This window comes from Nyctereutes procyonoides, unplaced genomic scaffold (assembly GCF_905146905.1).
Source record: "Nyctereutes procyonoides isolate TBG_1078 unplaced genomic scaffold, NYPRO_anot_genome, whole genome shotgun sequence".
In the NCBI taxonomy this organism is placed as follows: domain Eukaryota; kingdom Metazoa; phylum Chordata; class Mammalia; order Carnivora; family Canidae; genus Nyctereutes; species Nyctereutes procyonoides.
The window spans coordinates 3,197,120-3,216,730 of NW_026575133.1; the positions used below are offsets into that span (position 1 = coordinate 3,197,120).

At 41.3% G+C, this 19,611-nt stretch overlaps 1 protein-coding gene across 4 annotated transcripts in view; it reads right to left on the reverse strand.

Annotated features, from left to right (window-relative positions):
- MMS19 (MMS19 homolog, cytosolic iron-sulfur assembly component) overlaps nucleotides 1-19,611 on the reverse strand; it is a 33,992-nt gene that overhangs the window by 5,882 nt on the left and 8,499 nt on the right. For 2 of the 4 annotated variants that reach the window (XM_055346012.1, XM_055346015.1), the window contains 17 exons: nucleotides 14,352-14,400; nucleotides 11,958-12,058; nucleotides 11,105-11,190; nucleotides 10,421-10,495; nucleotides 9,964-10,033; nucleotides 9,460-9,588; nucleotides 9,308-9,369; nucleotides 4,475-4,561; nucleotides 3,942-4,016; nucleotides 3,462-3,539; nucleotides 2,795-2,933; nucleotides 2,392-2,546; nucleotides 2,061-2,139; nucleotides 1,648-1,773; nucleotides 955-1,036; nucleotides 550-650; nucleotides 299-445 (listed from right to left, as the gene is read on the reverse strand). In XM_055346012.1, coding sequence (XP_055201987.1) covers nucleotides 299-445; nucleotides 550-650; nucleotides 955-1,036; nucleotides 1,648-1,773; nucleotides 2,061-2,139; nucleotides 2,392-2,546; nucleotides 2,795-2,933; nucleotides 3,462-3,539; nucleotides 3,942-4,016; nucleotides 4,475-4,561; nucleotides 9,308-9,369; nucleotides 9,460-9,588; nucleotides 9,964-10,033; nucleotides 10,421-10,495; nucleotides 11,105-11,190; nucleotides 11,958-12,058; nucleotides 14,352-14,400 — 1,641 coding nt within the window. Of the gene's footprint in view, nucleotides 1-298; nucleotides 446-549; nucleotides 651-954; nucleotides 1,037-1,647; nucleotides 1,774-2,060; nucleotides 2,140-2,391; nucleotides 2,547-2,794; nucleotides 2,934-3,461; nucleotides 3,540-3,941; nucleotides 4,017-4,474; nucleotides 4,562-9,307; nucleotides 9,370-9,459; nucleotides 9,589-9,963; nucleotides 10,034-10,420; nucleotides 10,496-11,104; nucleotides 11,191-11,957; nucleotides 12,059-14,113; nucleotides 14,134-14,351; nucleotides 14,401-19,611 lie in introns of those variants that run through there. The other 2 variants (XM_055346013.1, XM_055346016.1) reach the window with 2 other exon arrangements.

Genomic DNA, 19,611 nt, shown 5'->3' on the forward strand with positions numbered 1-19,611 from the left:
CCACGTTGCTGGTTGATGGAACACGTTTTGAGTAGCATGGCCCTACAGTGTTGCTTTTCAATTCTGACTTCACACTGAAATCACCTGGGTACTCAACAATTCCTGTTGTTCAAACCCCATCCCTCCTCAAGGACTGACTTAGTTGAACTGAGGCCCAGATATCGACATTTTTTAAAGGTTCCCATGTGACTCTTATGTATAGCCACCAATGGAACCACTGCCAAAGAGGCCTCAACTCCAAACCTGCCTATGATTACCCATTTGGCCCAGGTCCTTGATGATTATTCCTAGTAGTAACCTTTGTTCATCTGGCAGAGATGCTGCAGCAGCAGAGGCAGGGTCTCCTTGACAATACTGGGATGTGTTGATACAGCTGACAAGGCTTGCAAACAGCGTAGATGCCGGGAGCATTTTGTGGGCTCATCTCTAGCCAAATCTAACTCCCCTGAAAGGAAACCAGGAAACATGATTTCATTGTGTGATGGCACACATAAAGGCCCCCAAGTGCTCCTGGGAAGGGGTAAGCCACAGAAGATCAGGGACACATACCTCTGCACAGCTCCTCAGCAAGCTTGGGCACCAGGTGGCGGCTGAAGGCTACAGGGTAGAGAGTGGACAGGGCTCCTGATGCTTCCAGTGCTGCCACCCTGCTGGGGCACAGGGCAGAGAAGCAGCAGCTGAGCCTTGGCCCATAGTTCTCTTGCCTAGGCCTGCCATTAGGCAAATTCAGGGGTGTGGGCTCCCAAGCCTGCCTTGCTGAAGAGCAGGACTCAAGTACCTACACCACTAAGTTGGACAGAGCTTCTTAATGCCCTTACAAGAGAGAAGTCTGACATCTCCAATCAGTTAGTAGCCAGAGCCAAAAACAGTGCCCACCTCCCCTAGGGACAGCCAAGGGTTGGAAGCACAGAGCCCTGCAACAGCTTGTTCTCTCTCACTGCTTTTGATTCTTACCAACTCTGGGAGTCCTCCTCCACGAAGCTCAGCCTGTACAAGTGACCCACTGCCAGCTCCAAGTCCCCAGAAGACAAGAGGTCTGTGTTAGAAGAAAATACAAACCTCATCTTTTTTCCTCTGTAGCCACCATAGCTCTTCCAAAAAGTCCTATTAGAAATCCCAAATTGCAGGGTGCCTGGGTGGCTCAGTCAGTTAAGCTGCTGACTTCAGTTCAGGTCATGATCTTGGGGTCCTGGGATCCAGCCCCACCCCATGTTGTTGGGCTCCACACTCAGGCGGGAGTCTGCTTGTCCCTTTGCCCCACCCCCTCTGGGCACATCTCTTTCTCAAATAAATGAAATCTTAAAAAAAGAAATCCCAAATCATCCAGAATTTCATTGAGAACCAAGGGATTAAGGTTGCTCTTCACTTAAGACAGAAAACTGCAAGGAAGGGGGGCACCTAGGTGGCTCAGTGGCTGTCTGCCTTTGGCTCACGTCATGATCCCGGGGTCCGGGGATCAAGTCTCACATCAGGCTCCCCACAGGGAGCCCGCTTCTCCCTCTATCTATATCTCTGCCTCTCTCTGTGTGTCTCTCATGAATGAATAAATACAATCTTTAAACAAACAAACAAATAAAACAAAACAAAAGAAAGACAATCACAAGGAAGGGACCAATACCCCTTCTTTTCTCTTTCCCTTAAGTGTACCTGGCTGGGCACCCAAGACTGTGAGTGTACGGATGCCAACAAGCTGAAGCTGGGTGCTGGTGTCTGTCAGAGCTATGAACATCAGTGAGCACAGCTGGTCCTTGAAGCTATTCAGCGGCTTTTCATCTAGGGACAAACAGAGTCCAGGTTAGAGGAAAGCCCTGACTCAGCAGTGATGCAAAGACAACTGGGGGCAAGATTCAAAGAGCTTAATCCATTGGGTGTCCAGGAGGTACACTGGGAAAAAAATAAACAGGCCTCATCTGATAAGTGTTCTCTTGTGCTACAACCTCTGAACAACAGGACCTATGTTGTTCTAGAGTACTTCTCTGTAGCATTCTTTGCCTGCCATCCTTTATTGGAACACAGTGCTCAGCAGCCCCCAGGACACCACATGTGGAAAGTAACCTCACCCTTGTCTTCATAGCTCCATTTCTGGTGCAGCTTCAAAAAACCCAGCATCATTTCAAGGATTGTCCGTCGCTGGTTGCTCTGTAATGTTTTAAGGGGTATTGAGGTCAAAGAATATTTTAAAGGATTTCAGTCCTGACTTCTCTGGAAGCAGGGAGAATTATCCCTTTATGTAAGAGTGTCAGGAAATGAGTGAACATGGGAACCAGCAGCAGCTGATGGGAGCAAAACTCAAGATCTACTATCTGGGACAAGCTCAATGCTTAGTTCTCTCTGTGAAAGAGATCCCAGCAAGAGGTTCCACCATTTCCTCAGAAGATTCTGTTTTCTTACCTGACTGTGCTTGTGGAACTGTTCCAGCAGTAAAGGCAACACGTTGCTGGTGATGTGGTCACAGGCCCGAGTAGATGCACCTGCAGCTGCCTGTAACAATTTGGCACTAGGCCACACCAGTTTCATATCCGGTTCACATAGATGGTGCCTGCAGTCTAGAAAGGCAGCACATCACAGATCTGAGGAGTAAGCTGAATGGTGTCTGATTCCCCTGTGGTCCACAGAAGTTGGAGACCGAGACATAGGACAGTTTGCTAGCAGTTACCACTCAAAGTGTTTTCAATTCAAAGTAAGGCTCCAGCACCCAAATCACTGAATATGAAGGGCTACTTATAAAAGCTCATTGGCCTTAAGGAACTTCTGTTGTGCTCAACCCCCTTTCTGGCCGCCATGGCCCCATTACCCTGTAGAATGCTGCTAAGGAAGGAGTCAAGGAGGTCCTCAGCATCAGCCCTCAGCACAGAGCGAGACAAACACGCAGTCAGAGAGTGGAGGGCTGCCAGGCCATCAGCCTCCACCCGCTCACTTGCCGTCTGGAACACCTGTCAGGGAGGGATCCCATGGCTACTGAGGTGAGCCTGCACCAGGTGAGAGCTCACCCTCCCACTGCCAATTTCCTTTGGGAAGTAAGCACAGCAATGGAAATTAATCCCTAAGGTGGAGTTTCTTCTCAACTGATAGATTCTCACACCAAGTCCTTAGTCCCACTAGTGTACTAGATACATGGTACTTTGTGAGAAATAGGACCTCAACTTGGAGCAGTGGCTGTTGGGATCCCCATTCCTAAGTCTCTTCCTTCCCCCACACACTTATTAAGTATGATGCCAGAGGCACCATGACCTATGCTCCTTATCATAAGGGCAGGAAGTCGGCACTACGCAAAAGTGATTGTGTGCCATTATCAAACATCCTATGTAGGAACTCTCTCCCTTGTCATTCAACTAGAAGTATGCCCCCTTATGGTTTGCTGAATAACCTGGCCAACAGGGAAAAGGACAAGGTGTATATATTTCCTCTCATGCCTGACAAATGGGAGTTAACAGTAGTGAGTTTATTTAATTAACACTCACCTCTCTGCGGATAGAAGCCCAAAGGCTGGGGAGGAAGTCCTTTAGTTCCTTCTGTCCATACACAGCACAACAAGCATTCTGCCAAGGAAAGCACAGGTGTCAGCTATCTACACAGACTTCTGAAGACATGCAGGCATATCAGCATAATGGCACTTCAAGGAGCATGGCTGTCAGGAGAAGAATCAGCAGGATTCCACAAGAGTTCTATCCAGGTTACAGGACAATGGGAGCTTGTCCTGACTGATGGAAAATAAGCATAAAGAGGAGCCCTGGTCAGCCTTTCCTCAGTTGCCACTCAGTGACTATAGGACCAGACAATATGTAGCTGGGGAGGTGGAGGTGGGGGGACTTTGGTCAACATATAGGCCCAAATACTAGGGATCCCTCTCATGAGGGCCCTGACTCTCTGAGTCTATATTCCTTTAGTACCCATCAACTGTCTAAAGGCAGTTGAACCCTAGAGATAGAAAAATCACTCACCAGAGTCTGCAGAGAATCAAGCTTGGCACTCAGAATCTCAGAATCCACTTTCTCAATCAGCAGGGGCAGCAGGAACTATTCAAAGAAGGAAGAACTGAAGCCTGAGATGGGTAGTGTCATAGCCACACCAAGGTACCAAGGTCAACTACATCCTTATTACTACCAGGCCCCAAGGGTAGTGGCTACATCAAAGAGCTACAAAGAACTGAGTCAGGAGCTGTGACTGTAAATCAATCTTCCTGCCAAACTGTCGCCAGACTCCCAGTTAACATGAAAAATGGGCTCGTTGGCAACACTACAGGATTTTAAAAGACAGCACCATATAGGGCTTGGATTATTATTTTAAACAAAGAGATGGTAAAGGTTTCTACTTTCTATTCTGAAGATATTTGCCACATATGCCTAAAGACACTTGAAGGATGCCATACCCAAAAAATGTATTCTGGATCTTCCTTTTCCCCCATGCTCTTACTGTTCTTTCTTCAGACACTTCTTTGGGCAGAGGCTACATACCTAACCTTCGCTAGACCTACCTCAGCAAATCGCGGTGTGGAAGCTAGCACAGCTCGAAGACTCAGGATGAGATCTTCTCTCTGGATGCCATGGGGATCATTAGGTGGCTGGAAAAGGGAAAAGTGCCAAGGATTTGCAAAACTCTTCAGACCACCCTTGGATACGGGAATTACTCCAACAGTCCTTCAAAATAGGGTGATATTTACACCCAATCTGACAGAATAGTGTGACAGGAAGCCCCAGCAGGAAGACATGCTTACTCTTGCATGTTCCTTGGGAATTTGTGTCTGTTGGGCATTTATTTTCTATCTGATCTATCATCTTGCGACTCAAGAGATAAGCACCCTAACTTTCTGGTAAGCTACTTTCTTCTGTCTATATATATTATGACTATACGTTAATAGACCGTTTTCTCTTTAAAATATATACTCTTAAAACTGTCATTGTTCTAAACAGATTTATGATTTTTTTTCCCCACTTAATACATTGGGTACATTTTTCTGTGGTATTGTTATTCTTTCACAACATTAGGTATAGTGGCTGACACTATTTCATTATATAGTTGAGGCATAATTTATTTGGGAAAAGCTGAGTAACTACCCATATACACTGTAGTCCTCAAAGACCTTTGCAACTGGCAGTACCAGGTGCCTTTGGGAATGGGATTAGAGAAGCATTCTGACCACCCAGATTGCTTCCCAGCTTCTCCATTTCTCCAGCAAAATCTGGAGGTTTAATTTTCTGGGGAGGTAAGACAGACATCTCTAATCTGAGATATAGGTACTGGGGAAATAGAGTCTCTGATCCAAGAGCAAGGATAAAGGAATCCTAAGGATGATGGTGAAGGAACATTCGATATCTCTGCATGAGGAGTAGGAAGCAACCAGTTAAGACTGTATATATGGCCAAGGGTTTCTACACTTTTTTCTTTTAATTCCAGCATAGTTTAGAGTATTAAGATAGTTTCAGGCATATAATATAGTGATTCTATACATATTCAGTGATTCTATATATTACTCAGTGCTTATCAAGATACTTTCAATCCCCTAATTTTTACATTCTTAAATGGCTGGGGAAAAACATCAAAAGAATATATTGTGACACATGAAAATTATATGAAATTTAAATTTCCATGCCTATAAGAGGTACCTGGGTGGCTCAGGTAGTTAAGCATCTGCCTTTAGCTCAGGTCATGATCCCAGGGTCCTGGGATTGAGCCCTGCATCACATTGGGCTCCCTGCTTAATGGGGAGCCTGCTTTTCCCTCTCCTCGCTTGTGCTATCTTGGTCACTATTTCTGTCTCTCACAAATAAATAAAATCTTTAAAAATAAATAAATAAAAATATAAAAATAAAAAATAAATTTCCATGCCTATAAAGTTTTACTGCAGTACAGACACTACCACATTTCAGTGTCTACAGCTATTTTTGTGTCTGCAAAGCCTAAAATAGTCACTATCTGGCCCTTTATAGAAAAAGTCTGCTCACCCCTACTCTAGAGTGACATGTATGCATAGTAAAAACCAAAGGAACCATCACTTACACTGATGTGATCCACCATGACGATGGCATATGGCCAAAGGGATTGACAGGACCATAAAGAATATTTTTTATACAAGTTCTTATGCTAAAGCCAGGTGTCTCTTATTTTAATTGAGAATTATTTTTAATTCTGCTTCCCATATAGACTACAGTATAGAATAACATACAGAAATCTGCTCAAGCTACCTGGCTAGCTCAGGTAGAGCATGCGACTCTTGAACTTGGGGTAGTGAGCTCAAGCCCCACATTGGGCATAGAGCTTCCTTGCAAAAACAAAACAAAAAATTGCTCGAATAAGAGAAATTCTCCTATCATTATCTATAATTTTTTTTTTTTTTGGTCAAGAATATCTGAGAAAATGGATAAGCAGGTGGGAGTGGTGATGATCTCTAATAGGAAAATGATCTCTGCAGTTGGCAGCAAAAGGGTATAAAAAGGCTTCAGGGACGACTGGGTGGCTGAGTGGTTGAGCATCTGCTTTCAGCTCATAGGATCCGGGATTGAGTCCCTCATTGGGCTCCCTGCGGGGGGCCTGCTTCTCCCTCTGCCTATGTCTCTACCTCTCTCTGTGTGTCTCTCATGAATAAATTAAAAAAAAATTGTTGAATCATGTTCACTCTATTACCTTTCAAAAATGCACTCCTTCCTGCCCTAAAATTATAAATGCATATATTCTAGCAGCTTCACTTTTAGGAATTTGTCTTACTGTTATACACATACATACGTGAAATGATACATGTTTACTAGGATATGTAAGTTGCAGCATTACCTTTAACAACAAAAGATTAGCAACAACCTTCATCCTAAAGAGGACTAGTGAAATTAATTAGGTATTTCCATTGAAAGGAATACTACACAGCCATAAAGAATAAAGAGCTAACTTATATACTGTATGGAGTACTCTCCAAGATATACTAAGTGAAAAAGGCCAAATACAAGAAAAGTATATGCAGGGGTAGGGAAGCATTTACATATAAATGGTTAAAAAAGTTCTATAATAAAAGACAACCTACAGAATGGGAAAAGGTATTTGCAAATGACCGATCAGATAAAGGGCTAGCATCCAAGATCTTTATATAAAGACCTTATCAAACTCAACACCCAAGAAACAAACAATCCAGTCATGAAATGGGCAGAAGATATGAACAGACATTTCTCCAAAAAAGACCTACACATGGCCAATGCACAATAGCACATGAAAAAATGCTCCACATCACCTGCCATCAGGGAAATGCAAATCCAAACCATAATGAGACACCACCTTACACCAGTGAGAATGGCTAAAATTAATAAGACAGGATATAACAAATGTTGGCGAGGATGTGGAGAAAGGGGAACTCCCTTACACTATTGGTGGGAATGCAAACTGGTACAGCCACTCTGGAAAACAGTATGGAGGTTCCTCAAGAAGTTAAAAATAGAGCTGCTACCCTACGACCCAGTAATTGCACTACTGGGTATTTACCCCAAAGATACAGATGTAGTAAAACGATGGGACACCTGCACCCCAATGTTTATAGCAGCAATGTTTACAATAGCCAAATTGTGGAAGGAGCCACAATGTCCTTTAATACATAAATGGATAAAGATGTGGTATGTATATATACAATGGAATATAACTCAGCCATCAGAAAAGACGAATTCCTACCATTTGCTTCAACATGGATGGCACTGGAGGGTATTAAGCTGAGTGAAATAAGTCAATCAGAGAAAGACAATCATCATATGGTTTCACTTATATATGGAATATAAGAAATAGTGAAAGGGACTATTAGGGAAAGGAGGGAAACTGAGTGGAGAAAAATTAGAGAGGAAGACAAACCATGAGACTCCTAACTCTGGGAAACAAAGGGTTGCAGAAAGGGAAGTGGATGAGGTAACTAGGTGATGGGCAATAAGGAGGGCACTTAATGGGATGAACACTGGGTGTTATACTATACGTTAGCAAAATGAATTTAAATCAAATATTTTTAAAATTTTAAAAAAAGAAAAAGACAAAGTTCTGTAAGATACAGACATAATTTTTTAAAAGATTTATTTATTTAATTATTCATGAGAGAGAGAGAGAGAGAGAGAGAGAGAGAGAGAGAGAGAGGCAGAGACACAGGAGGAGGGAGAAGCAGGCTCCATGCTGGGAGCCGGAGTGGGATTCGATCCGGGGACTCAGAACCGAGCCTCGGGCCAAAGGCAGGCACCAAACCGCTGAGCCACCCAGGGATCCCCAGATACAGACATAATTAATAAAACGAGCTGACAACAAAGAAAGAAATGATGGTAGATAGGTCTTTCACCTTTTTAGACCTTTTAGATTTTGGATCATGTGAATGTATTATTTTTTCAAAACAAACAAAAATAAACCAAAAACAGAGAAACCTGATGGCCTAACAAAGAGCTTTTATGATTTCAAAGGAATAAGCTCTTCTGAGTCAGAAATAGTGATAACGATTACAAAAGAGATGAAGAGAATTTTAGGAGAGCATAGCCCCAAGGACCATGGTGTCTATGGAATACACTGGTAAGCAATTCCCTATAGCAAAGATGGCTGTGTAACTTTAAAGACAGTGAGAATCAATACTCAAGATGTTATTTGGTCTGCTGTGATAGAACTCTTTTCATTTCTTTGAAACTACTAATGCTTGTAGTACACATACCTTCGCATACCCATACAGTGGTGAGATTCTGAGTTTTTGGAAGTAGAAGGGATATCAAGATGTAGAGTGGGAGGAAGGTCCAAGGGGGTAAGAGCATGCTGTATACATCGCCCTCAACTGTCTTCTTTGTTTTGTCAATTTGTTTTTTTTTTTTTTGTTTTGTTTTTTTTGCCTGAGATCACACCTCAGACTCCAGGATTATATTCTATCACGTCTCAGAAACCAACTGAAATCCCATCTTATCTGTGAAGTCAGTTCCTGATTACTCTAGCTCTGATTACTCTAGCTCACACTGAACTGGGTCTTCTCTGAACGACTATAACACAACTTGTTTTGGTTCCTAATCTTATATTGTTACTTAAATGTTTCAGGGTTCAAGGGCAGAAACCATATTTTACAATCCTGTAGCTCTCACCACTAAGTACATCGTTAAGGAGCTTAAGGAACCCCCACATGCCCACTGAATTGAATACTTTCTCTGATAGCAAATGCATCTCCATTTCCCAGTTTACTAAAGTATAAATTCAGGAGGGCAAGGATTATCCCGTTTGTTCATTGTTGTCAATTCAGTGCCTAGAACTGGACCGGATTCACAGGAGGCACTCAAGGAATATTCGAATCAATCAATGAACGAATGAATGAATAAAAGGGGGTACTTACAGGGGTAAAATCAATAGGGAAGTAACAGGACGTCACTTCAAACAACTCCTCCACAAAGGGTCCTAAGGTACCAGAGAAACAATGAGGTCAACTTCTAATTTTCATTCATCTGACAAGCCCTAACTAGCTAATTCAAGGCTATAAGGACGTACCCAGGCTATAGTCCCTGGAGATGAGGTCATGGACGATGCGGAAAGCCACCAGGAGATTTCGGGGATCCTTTTCCCCATCCATCACCTGGATGAAGCCAAAGGTGAAGTCAGCTCCAAGGCCCTTCAGCTCTGGGGAGAAGAGAATAGGTCACTACCCTCCCTTGAGATAGAAAGCTGGGCTTTTTTTGGCTTCTGTTCTCCCTCTACTATTGCTACCCTACCTTTGGTGCCTCCCAGAGCAGATCTTTTTTTGTTTTCCTATTCCAAGAGAATACACAGTGAAGAAAAGATGTACAAAAATATATAACTGTTAGAGGTAGGAATTTAAAATATCAGCCCAAACTGCCATTCCTTTATTTGGTAGTGAGTGGACCCCTCAATTTTCCTTCATTCTTTTCAGAGTATTGGGTCTCCTATATGACTTCCAGGCTAAACATGAGTCTTGGTAATGAGGGAAAAGGATGTATTTGCTTTTCAGAATTGCCAAAGAGCCCTGCCTCTTACCTTCTTCACGGGTTCGCATGAAGTTGGTAATGATACTGTAGACTGTGTGTCGGTCCACCTGAGGCAGGGACTTGGGGTGGGAGAGACCAGAACTAAGTAAAGAAAGTATTCAAAGAATATCTAAGCTGAGAAAACTACTTCTTGCTTCACAATCTCTAGGTAGACAGTGCTCTTTAACTAGTATAAGATGAACCTAAGAAGAAATGCAGAGAAAGCCGTTACAGCCAATAACCAATCTGTCTGCTTTACTTTGTTCATGTAGGAGAGGACACAGAACAGATATAATGGCCTGCCTCCTTCTCCTTATACAGAAACAAAGACTAGCAGGTAAACATGGTCAAAGACCTGAAAAAGTTCAGAACTTAGAAGGCAGTTATTTTTTTTTTTGCCACCTAATCCTAGTCATATATGTCAGGGCTGGGAGACAGAGAATACAAAAGTGACTGTCATCACTCACCTGGACGTGGACCTCCTGGAAGATGGCTTTAAGTACAGAGACGGCCAGTCCTGGAGGCAGGGCCACACACAGGCTCTGGGGGAGAAGAGGAGATGTGTGAGCATGGAGGGTTTTCTAACCTTGAAGACACAATCCCAAAAGAGGCTTAATTAGCTACAGTGGGAATGACAACATCCAGATTCAGAAAGAAGTGCTAACAGTGAGAACATGGTCCCTTTTCTCAAGCTGTTTAGTTCTCTGCAGCTCCTTCCACTTTGGTTCTGAATTCCAGTCCTGCCAAAATATTTTTTACTCTCTAGACTAAAAACAGAAGTGGTTAGCTGACACTGGTTTAGTCCCACATTTGGGCATCTGCTCCTCAGCACTTGGGAGTCTTTTTTGTTGTTGTTGGTTTTTTTTTTAAGATTTTATTTATTTATTAGAAACAGAGAGAGAGAGAGAGAGAGAGAGAGAGAGAGGCAGAGACACAGGCAGAGGGAGAAGCAGGCTTCATTCAGGGAGCCTGACGTGGGACTCGATTCCAGGTCTCCAGGATCACACCCTGGGCTGAAGGTGGCGCTAAACCGTTAAGAAACTGGGGCTGCCCAGCACTTGGGGAGTCTGATCCCCAAAGGACAAGGACAGAATTCACTGGAAAGGGGCTCCCACAAACACAGTACGTAATGAAAAAGAAGGAGAACTTACAAGCGCCCTCAAACCTTGCAGGACAGATGGGATCACAAGATGATGGTCCTTCAGCCGGTTTTCATAAAATAGGATCAGGTGTACCACTGTACAAACCAGAAATACAGCCATTATTTTACACAGGCTTCTTCCCAGAATCTATAAAGGATATTCCTGTTTGGATTTCACTACAAATTTTCTCCTTCACTAACAGATATGCCCCATGCTCTCCCATTTGAGGGTGCCTTGATCAGTTAGGAAAAGAGGTGAGCATCTTTTATTATCTATTATCACACAGGTCCACAGTTGAACCCACTTTTACCCCAGAACTTCCCTTGTATAGAACTGGATTTGGCAAACTTTCTCAAAGAGCTGGATAGGAAATATCTTAGGCTTGCAAGACAAAGTACTGGTCACAACTACTCAACTCTGCTCAACTCGGCTGCTCTAACATAAAAGCAGCATAAACAAGAGATAAATCAACGGGTGTGGCTATAGGCTAAAAAAACTTTATAAAAATAGATTGCAGTTTGCCAGTTATGCCATAGAAGGTAAGTAAGCTGTTGGCTTTTTAAGTCAGAACTTCAAAGTGACTTTTCCCACATCTATGAAGTACTGCTTTGTCTATTTTACAGAGAGGGAAAGATAACTGAAAAAAATGTCTAAGGCTACATTTGAAATCCCAGTGTCTTCAGTCTTGATTCTTATCATCTCTGCCACATATACCAGTGAGGAATGAAGATGTTGCATTAGTAGTTCACAGATTCCTTATGTCCTTCCTTCATTCCTCCCTCCCTGTAAAATTGGCTTGAATAGACAAAGGAGGCTTTGGCCCAACAATCCAGGAAGACACTCCTACTAGTAATGCCAGTACCTTCCTTCTCCAGGAGCAAGGACTGACACTGGAGTAGCACCTGTGACAGAAGCTGGATTCCTCGTGCCCGAGTTCGGGGTTCTGGATTCTCTAGAGAGGACCTGGGAGAAAGTAGGATAGAGAGAGCCTGACATAACCCTGTTCAAACTTTTTTTTTTTTTTTAAAGATTTTATTTTAGAGGCAGAGAGACAGCATGTGAGTAGGGGGAGGAGCAGAAGAAGAAGAAGAGAATCTCAAGCTAACTCCCTGCTAAGCATGGAGCCTGACATTTCATAACCCTGAGATCATGACCTGAGCTGAAATCAAGAGTCAGACATTCAACTGACAGAGCCATCCAGGCGCCCCATATATTTCTTTTTTTAAGTAGGCTCCATGCCCAGTGTGGAGCCCAAAGCAAGGCTTGAACTCATGACCTTGAGATCAAGACCTGAAATGAAATCAAGAGTTGGATGCTCAACTGACTGAGCCACTGAGGCACTCCGCCAGACTTTGAAGGAATAAGCATTTTGAAATTAGTCACACTCACCCCCTGGGCATGGAAGCCAGCTCAGGAAGGTGTTCCGTGGGTACTTAGCATTACAGATAATAGTAAAGCCAAAGCCTAAAGAGCCAATCCTCAGATTGACCTGGTATTCATTAGAGGCTCATCTGTCACCACAGCTAACAGAAGTATCCATCTGTAGGTACTGACTGGTCATTGGGCTTACTCTTACATGAGAGTCACATTCCTCTGAAGCAGAGCTTAGCAGCTACCCACAGGGCTCAACAGATGATGGGCAGCTGCAACTTCTACCAAAACAGGAGAATAAATATATTACAGGCAAGGAAAAAATGCTGAGAGCAACCAAGGTCTTAAGGGGGAAAAATCTTTATAACTGGGAGTTTTACAAAGATGGTCAGAATAAAGGTTTTGACTGTTTATGATCGCTGAATGGGAAAACTTGGACTGAAGCAATAAGGTGAGTTATCTTCAAAATAGCTCTTACAGAGATTACATTTAAACATATGAGAAGCAATCTAAGCAAGTAAATGTATGAAGTAGATTTCTGAAGGAGAGCTAATCAGGACATTTGACTGAAATCTCAAGGATAAGGGTATCTGTAACTCAGGATAAAAGGGCAAAAATAAAATCACTCTTGATAAGGTCCCTAGAATAGGATCTTGTAGAAAAGGCTCTGTTCAGAAGTGGAAAACTATGCATTTAGAAATGGGCCAAAGCACACAAATGCTCATAGCAGCAATGTTCAGAATACTCCAAATTTGAAATAACCCATAACCACCACCTAATGAATGGCTGAACAAAATATGATATATTCATATAATAGATTATTCTTCAGCAAGAAATGAAGTACTGACAGAGCTACAACAGGGATAAACTTTGAAAACATTATGCTAAATCAAAGTAGCCAGTCACAAAGGTTACATGTTATGTGATTCCATTTATATGAAATTTACCAAATTGGCAAATCCTCAGGGGTAGAAAGCAAATTAGTGGTTGCTGGGGGCTGAGAAGGGGAGGGAATAGTGACTGATAATGGGCGTGGGGTTTCTTTTTCAGGTAATGAAAATGTTTGAAAATCGACTGAAGGGTTGCACAAATCTGAATACACAAAAAATGATGAACTTTATGATATGTGAGTTATATACATCACATATAAAAATTGATAGGAATTATATATATGAATTAAATATATATATAAAGCTGTTACATTTTAAAAAACGGACCAAGGCCCCATGTGTAGAAAGGCCAAATGGTCTCTTAGGTGGGAGAGATGCATAATAGTGACCTACATTCTACCCCACCCTCCCAATTTTCTAATTTTCTGCTTCAGAAAACTGTGACAGTTAACAATTTTTGCAAGTAAGATTTGTCAATTTAGACAGTCTACTAAGAATAAAATAGGAGAAAAGCAGGCATCAGACTATAAGCACATATTTCCTTTGGTGCTTGGATATCTGGTTTTAATACTGATTTTCCAGCTGTTTCCCCATGCCTTTTCCTATAGTGAGGAAGGATCTGGTGCATGGTCAGCCTCCTGGGAATTCCCCAGGCAGAGCCCATGAGGTCTGAGTCAGAGCCAGGATAAGCAGCAGAGGAGAAATCCCAGCTCTAAATAACTGTTGATGGCTCTCAACCATCCATCTCACCCCACACCTTTGGGCTGATCCAGGCACTTCCAAAACTTCCTTAGGAACATTAGTCAGGTAGCATGAAACTTTTTTTCAGGACAAACACTGGCTTAGACCAAGGTACTGATGTGGAAGGGGGTTGTTGGGCTATAGTAAGAGAAATTCAGGACCAGTTAGCTCTAGGAAAGCAGCAGTGTACAAAATAACCTTTTCAGCGTGCACAAGCAAGACTGGAGGAGGCACTCTATAACAGAGGCTCTTACCCAAGGGCTTCCACCACTTGTAACACTGTATAGCTCCCAGATTTCACATCTAGATGAAACAAAAGAAAAAAATATGAAAAAACAAAACCCAGTCCCAGGGTTCAAAGGCTCTAATTACCAATGTTTCCGCCTACTCTGGGGTTTGTACCTTGGGGCCTACTATGCTTGCCAAGCACCCCTTCTATATGAGAGGTAGTGCTGTAACAGTTGCAAAAACGCAACTTTAATTATAGAACTTGAAAAGGAAATAAACATATCATTTGTAGATAATATAACTATACTTTGAAAATCCAAGAGAGGGGATCCCTGGGTGGCGCAGTGGTTTAGCGCCTGCCTTTGGCCCAGGGCGTGATCCTGGAGACCCAGGATCGAATCCCATGTCGGGCTCCTGGTGCGTGGAGCCTGCTTCTCCCTCTGCCTGTGTCTCTGCTTCTCTCTCTCTCTCTCTCTCTCTCTCTGTGTGTGTGTGTGACTATCATAAATTTAAAAGAAAGAAAAAAAAAGAAAATCCAAGAGAAATAATTGAAGAAATACTACAGATAAAATAATTCATTAGGAGGGCTAGGTACAAAATTAATATGAAATTAAGAACCTTCATATACACCTATGTATGCACAATGCCCTGTAAAATAATATAAAGGAAAAAAGATGCTATTTATGATAGCAGAGAGACAGAGAGAGAGAGATACCTGGATATAAATAAACATAACAAAAAGTGTGAAGATCTGAATAGTGAAAATTTTAGAGCACCAAAGAGGATTCACACAAAAAAATACGAATAGAAAGGCATGTCACATTCGTGAAAGACTCAACATGACATACCTTCTAAAATAATTTTAAGATAATTTCTGTAAAAATACCAATAGAAGTTTTATTTTGGGGGGAACTAGATAAGCTTATTATAAAGTTGAAGTGCAAAATATAACAATAATTAACAAATTCTGAAAAAGAGTAATGGGAGCAAGAAGGAAGGTGGACCCTCCAGATACTAAAAAATTGTTATGTCACAATAACTAAACTACTGTGTACATTTGAATACACTTGAAGATTTCTAGAATAAAAAAACAAAAAACAACTGGTGTGAGGTCATATTTAAACTAAGAAATGCATGGCACAAAAATAGAAAGTCCAGAAAGAGACACAAATGCATGAGAATATTTTTTTTTCCTATTTCAATTCTCTTCAATCCTATTTCAATTAATGGGAAAAACAGACTATTCAATAAATGGTGTTAAAATGATTGGGTAAATATTTGGAAAAAAAAATCTTGGCTTTGAATCTTTCATCAAAGTAAACTTCTCAAATAGATTAAAGAAAGACATGAGAGGGGTACCTGGGTGGCTCAGTTAGTTAAGCGTCTGCCTTAGGCTCAAGTCATGATCCAAGAATGCGGGAATAGAGCCCTGCATGGGGCTCCCTGCTCAGTGGAAAGCCTCCTTTCCCTCTCTCTCTGCTTTGCCTCTCCCACTGCTTGTGCTCTCTCTCGTCTCTCTCTCTCAAATAAATAAATAAATAAAATCTTAAAAAAAAAGACATGAGAAAACTCCTAAGTATAACATAAAATTCAAAAGTCATAAAAAAAAAAAGTCATAAAAAGACAAGATTGGTTAAAATCAGCTACATTTAAAAAGTGGATTTTCTGGGATCCCTGGGTGGCACAGCGGTTTGGCGCCTGCCTTTGGCACAGGGCGCGATCCTGGAGACCTGGGATCGAGTCCCACATCGGGCTCCCTGCCCAGAGCCTGCTTCCCCCTCTGCCTATGTTTGTGCCTCTCTCTCTCTCTCTGTGTCTCTCATGAATAAATAAATAAAATAAGAATCTTAAAAAAAAAATAAGATTTAAAAAAAAAAGTGGATTTTCTGCAGGGCAAAAACAAAAATACTTCATAAGACAAACTCAGAAAATATATTTGCAATTCTTATAACAAAGGGCTTTTTTTGCCAACATATAAAAAGTTCCTACAAATCAATGAGAAAAAAGATCAACAAGAATATGAATGGAGGGCAGCCCCGATGGCGCATCGGTTTAGCACCGCCTGCAGCCTGGGTTGTGATCCTGGAGACCCGGGATAGAGTCCCGCCAGGCTTCCTGCGTGGAGCCTGCTTCTCCCTGTGTCTCTGCCTCTCTCTTCGCTCTCTCTGAATGAATAAATAAATCTTAAAAAAAAAATATGAATGGATAAATAATATGTGGTATTACATATACGATGACATTTACTCAGCCATTAAAAAAAGAGATCTTGCATTTACAATGACGTGAATGGAACTAAGGGAGTATTATATTATGCTAAGCGAAATAAGTCCATCAGAGAAAGACAATTATCATACGATTGATTTCACTCATTTGTGCAATTTAAAAAAACAAAACAGAGGGGCCTAGAGGAAGGGAGGGAAAAATAAAACAAGATGAAATCAGAGAGAGATAAACCATAGACTCTTAATCATAGGAAACAAACTGAGGGCTGCTGGAGGGGAGAGGAGTGGGAGGATGGGGTAACTGGGTGATGGGCATTAAGGAGGGCACATGATGTAATGAGCACTGGGTGTTATATACAAATGATGAATCACTGAGCTCTACCTCTGAAACTAATAACACTATATGTTAATTAACTGAATTTAAATAAAATTAAACTCAAAAAAAATCAACAAAGAATTTTAAAATGGACATAACCAAAAAAAATGAACATTCTACAGAAGATACTCACCCATATTCACAATAGAAATGCAAATTAAACTACATAAAAACTTTGTTTTTAACATACTAGACTGACAAAAACTAAAAAAAACTTTCTAATATACCTATGTTTGGTGATGGTATGCAGAAATAGGTACTCTTATACATTTCAGGTAGAGTATAGATCAGTACAACCTGAGAGTATCTTTAATAAAAATTACAAATATACATATGCTTTAATTCAGAAAATCTTCTTAAAATTTATCCTATATACTTGTAAGAGTGCAAAATAATGCATGTACAAGGTCATTTGTTACTTTTTTAAAGATTTTTTATTTATTCATGAGAGACACAGAGAGAGACGCAGAGATATAGGCAGAAGGAGAAGCAAGCTCCCTGTGGGGAGCCAGATGTGGGACTCAATCCCGGGACCCCATGATCACAACCTGAGCCGAAGGCAGACACTCAACTGCTGAGCCACCCAGGCATCCCTCATTAGAATTATTTATAACAGCAACTGACTGCAAACAACAAATGGTCATCAATAAGAAATCAGTTAAATTACAGTATATCCATACAATGGAATTTCTGCAGCCACTTAGAAAAAAAGTACAAAAGACTGAATGTGTGTGTATATACACATACAGATAATGGGATAAGATCTAAAAGCAGGATGATGTAAATAGTACATATACTACTAGTGCAAAGCATTGTTTTTAATGGGAGGGAGGGTTATTTCTATTTGCATTTATTTACTTAGAAGATAAAAGGAACTATATTGGTTGTCTCCAAGGAGGGACACTGGATAGCTAGGGGGCTGAGAGTTAGGCTTCTTAAAAAAAAACAGGTATTTTGGGCAGCCCTGGTGGCCCAGCAGTTTAGCGCTGCCTGAAGCCCAGGGTGTGATCCTGCAGACCCTGGATGGAGTCCCACATCGGGCTCTCTGTATGGAGCCTGCTTCTCCCTCTGCCTGTGTCTCTGCCTCTCTCTCTCTCTCTCTATCTCTATGAATAAATAAATAAAATCTTTAAAAACAAACAAACAAAAACAACAGGTATTTTATTTTGGAAGAATTTTAGAGATTAGCACTGGTATATTACTATTAAATTCTTGGCTGTAGGGCAGCCCTGGTGGCGCAGTGGTTTAGCGCCACCTGCAGCCCAGGGCGTGATCCTGGAGAACCTGGATCGAGTCCCACGTCAGGCTCTCTGTATGATGCCTGGTTCTCCTCTCCCTGTGTCTCTGCCTCTCTGTGTCTCTCATGAATAAATAAATAAAATATTAAAAAAAAATTCTTGGCTGTATTTAGATTTTACCAGCTTTTCCACTAATATCATTTATGTTCTAGGATCCAATTAAGGATACCACATCGCAATTAGCCATCATGAATCCTTAGTCTCCGGTCTGTCAGAGTTTCTGTCTTCCGAGTTTTTATGACCTTTGATATCCTAAAGAAGTATTTTATACAATGTCCCTCAATTTGAGTTTGTTGGATGTTTTAGACTGGCGTCATGGTTTTCGAGAAGAATAGCACAGAGGTAAAGGGCCCTTCTCGTCTTATCGTATCATACCAGGGGTACAAGGTATCAACAGGACTTACCTATTATTGGTGATTGTAAATCTGATCACTTGGTCAAGGCAATGTCAGCCAGGTCTCCATACTATATAGTACTATTTTTCCTTTCTCATCATCTCTTTGGAAAGATGTCACCGAGCCCCACTTACACTCAAAGGAGAGACAAAAGTTAAGCTCCACTTCCTAAAAAGAGGAATCTCTATATACCTACCTATATTATGTGGAATTATTCTGTAAGGAAGATTCATTTTTTTTCTCCACCTTTAATTATTTAGTCATTTGTTTTACATCAGCATAGACCCATGTATATTTATTTTACATTTCAGGTTATAATCCAATACTAGGTTATTTTGCTGTTCAAACTGTTCTATCTTTGGCCATCGGGAGGTTTTTTAGGTTAGCTCTTATGTCTCTTTGACTTGTCCATCCTTTTATTTATTTATTTTTATAAAGTTTTATTGAAACAGAGCTAGCCCATTATTCTTTGTTCTTTTTAAGTAATCTCTGCACCTAGTGTGGGGCTTGAATTCATGACCCCAAGATCAAGAGTTTCATATTCTACCAATTGAGCCAGCCAGGCATCCCATCATTTTATCTTTTAAGTACTTTCTTAACCTTTTAGCACTACAAAATACTATAGGCTCATCCTGTAATTTCTTTGTCCCAGGTGTAGAATCAGCTTTTTCTTCAAGAAGCCTTGATTCCTTTTACTGGGGGATGGTATTACAAACCAAGATCTGAGTGTAGCTGTGATTGCTGCTAATGGGGTACCACTGCTCCTAGACCCTCCTTAGCAGAGAGAGCTGGGAAATATATGTATTAACCTATGTTTACATACGTATCTTTCATTATTTTTCTATCCATGTATATTAAACTACACATAGGATATTAAAGTCTCCTGCTCTAATCCAGTACCACAGGGTCCATTCTAGCCTCCCTCCTTGCTTTTCTTTTTTTTATTTATTTGTTTCTCTGACAGAAATGTGGTTCCTATTATCTACCATTTGTTA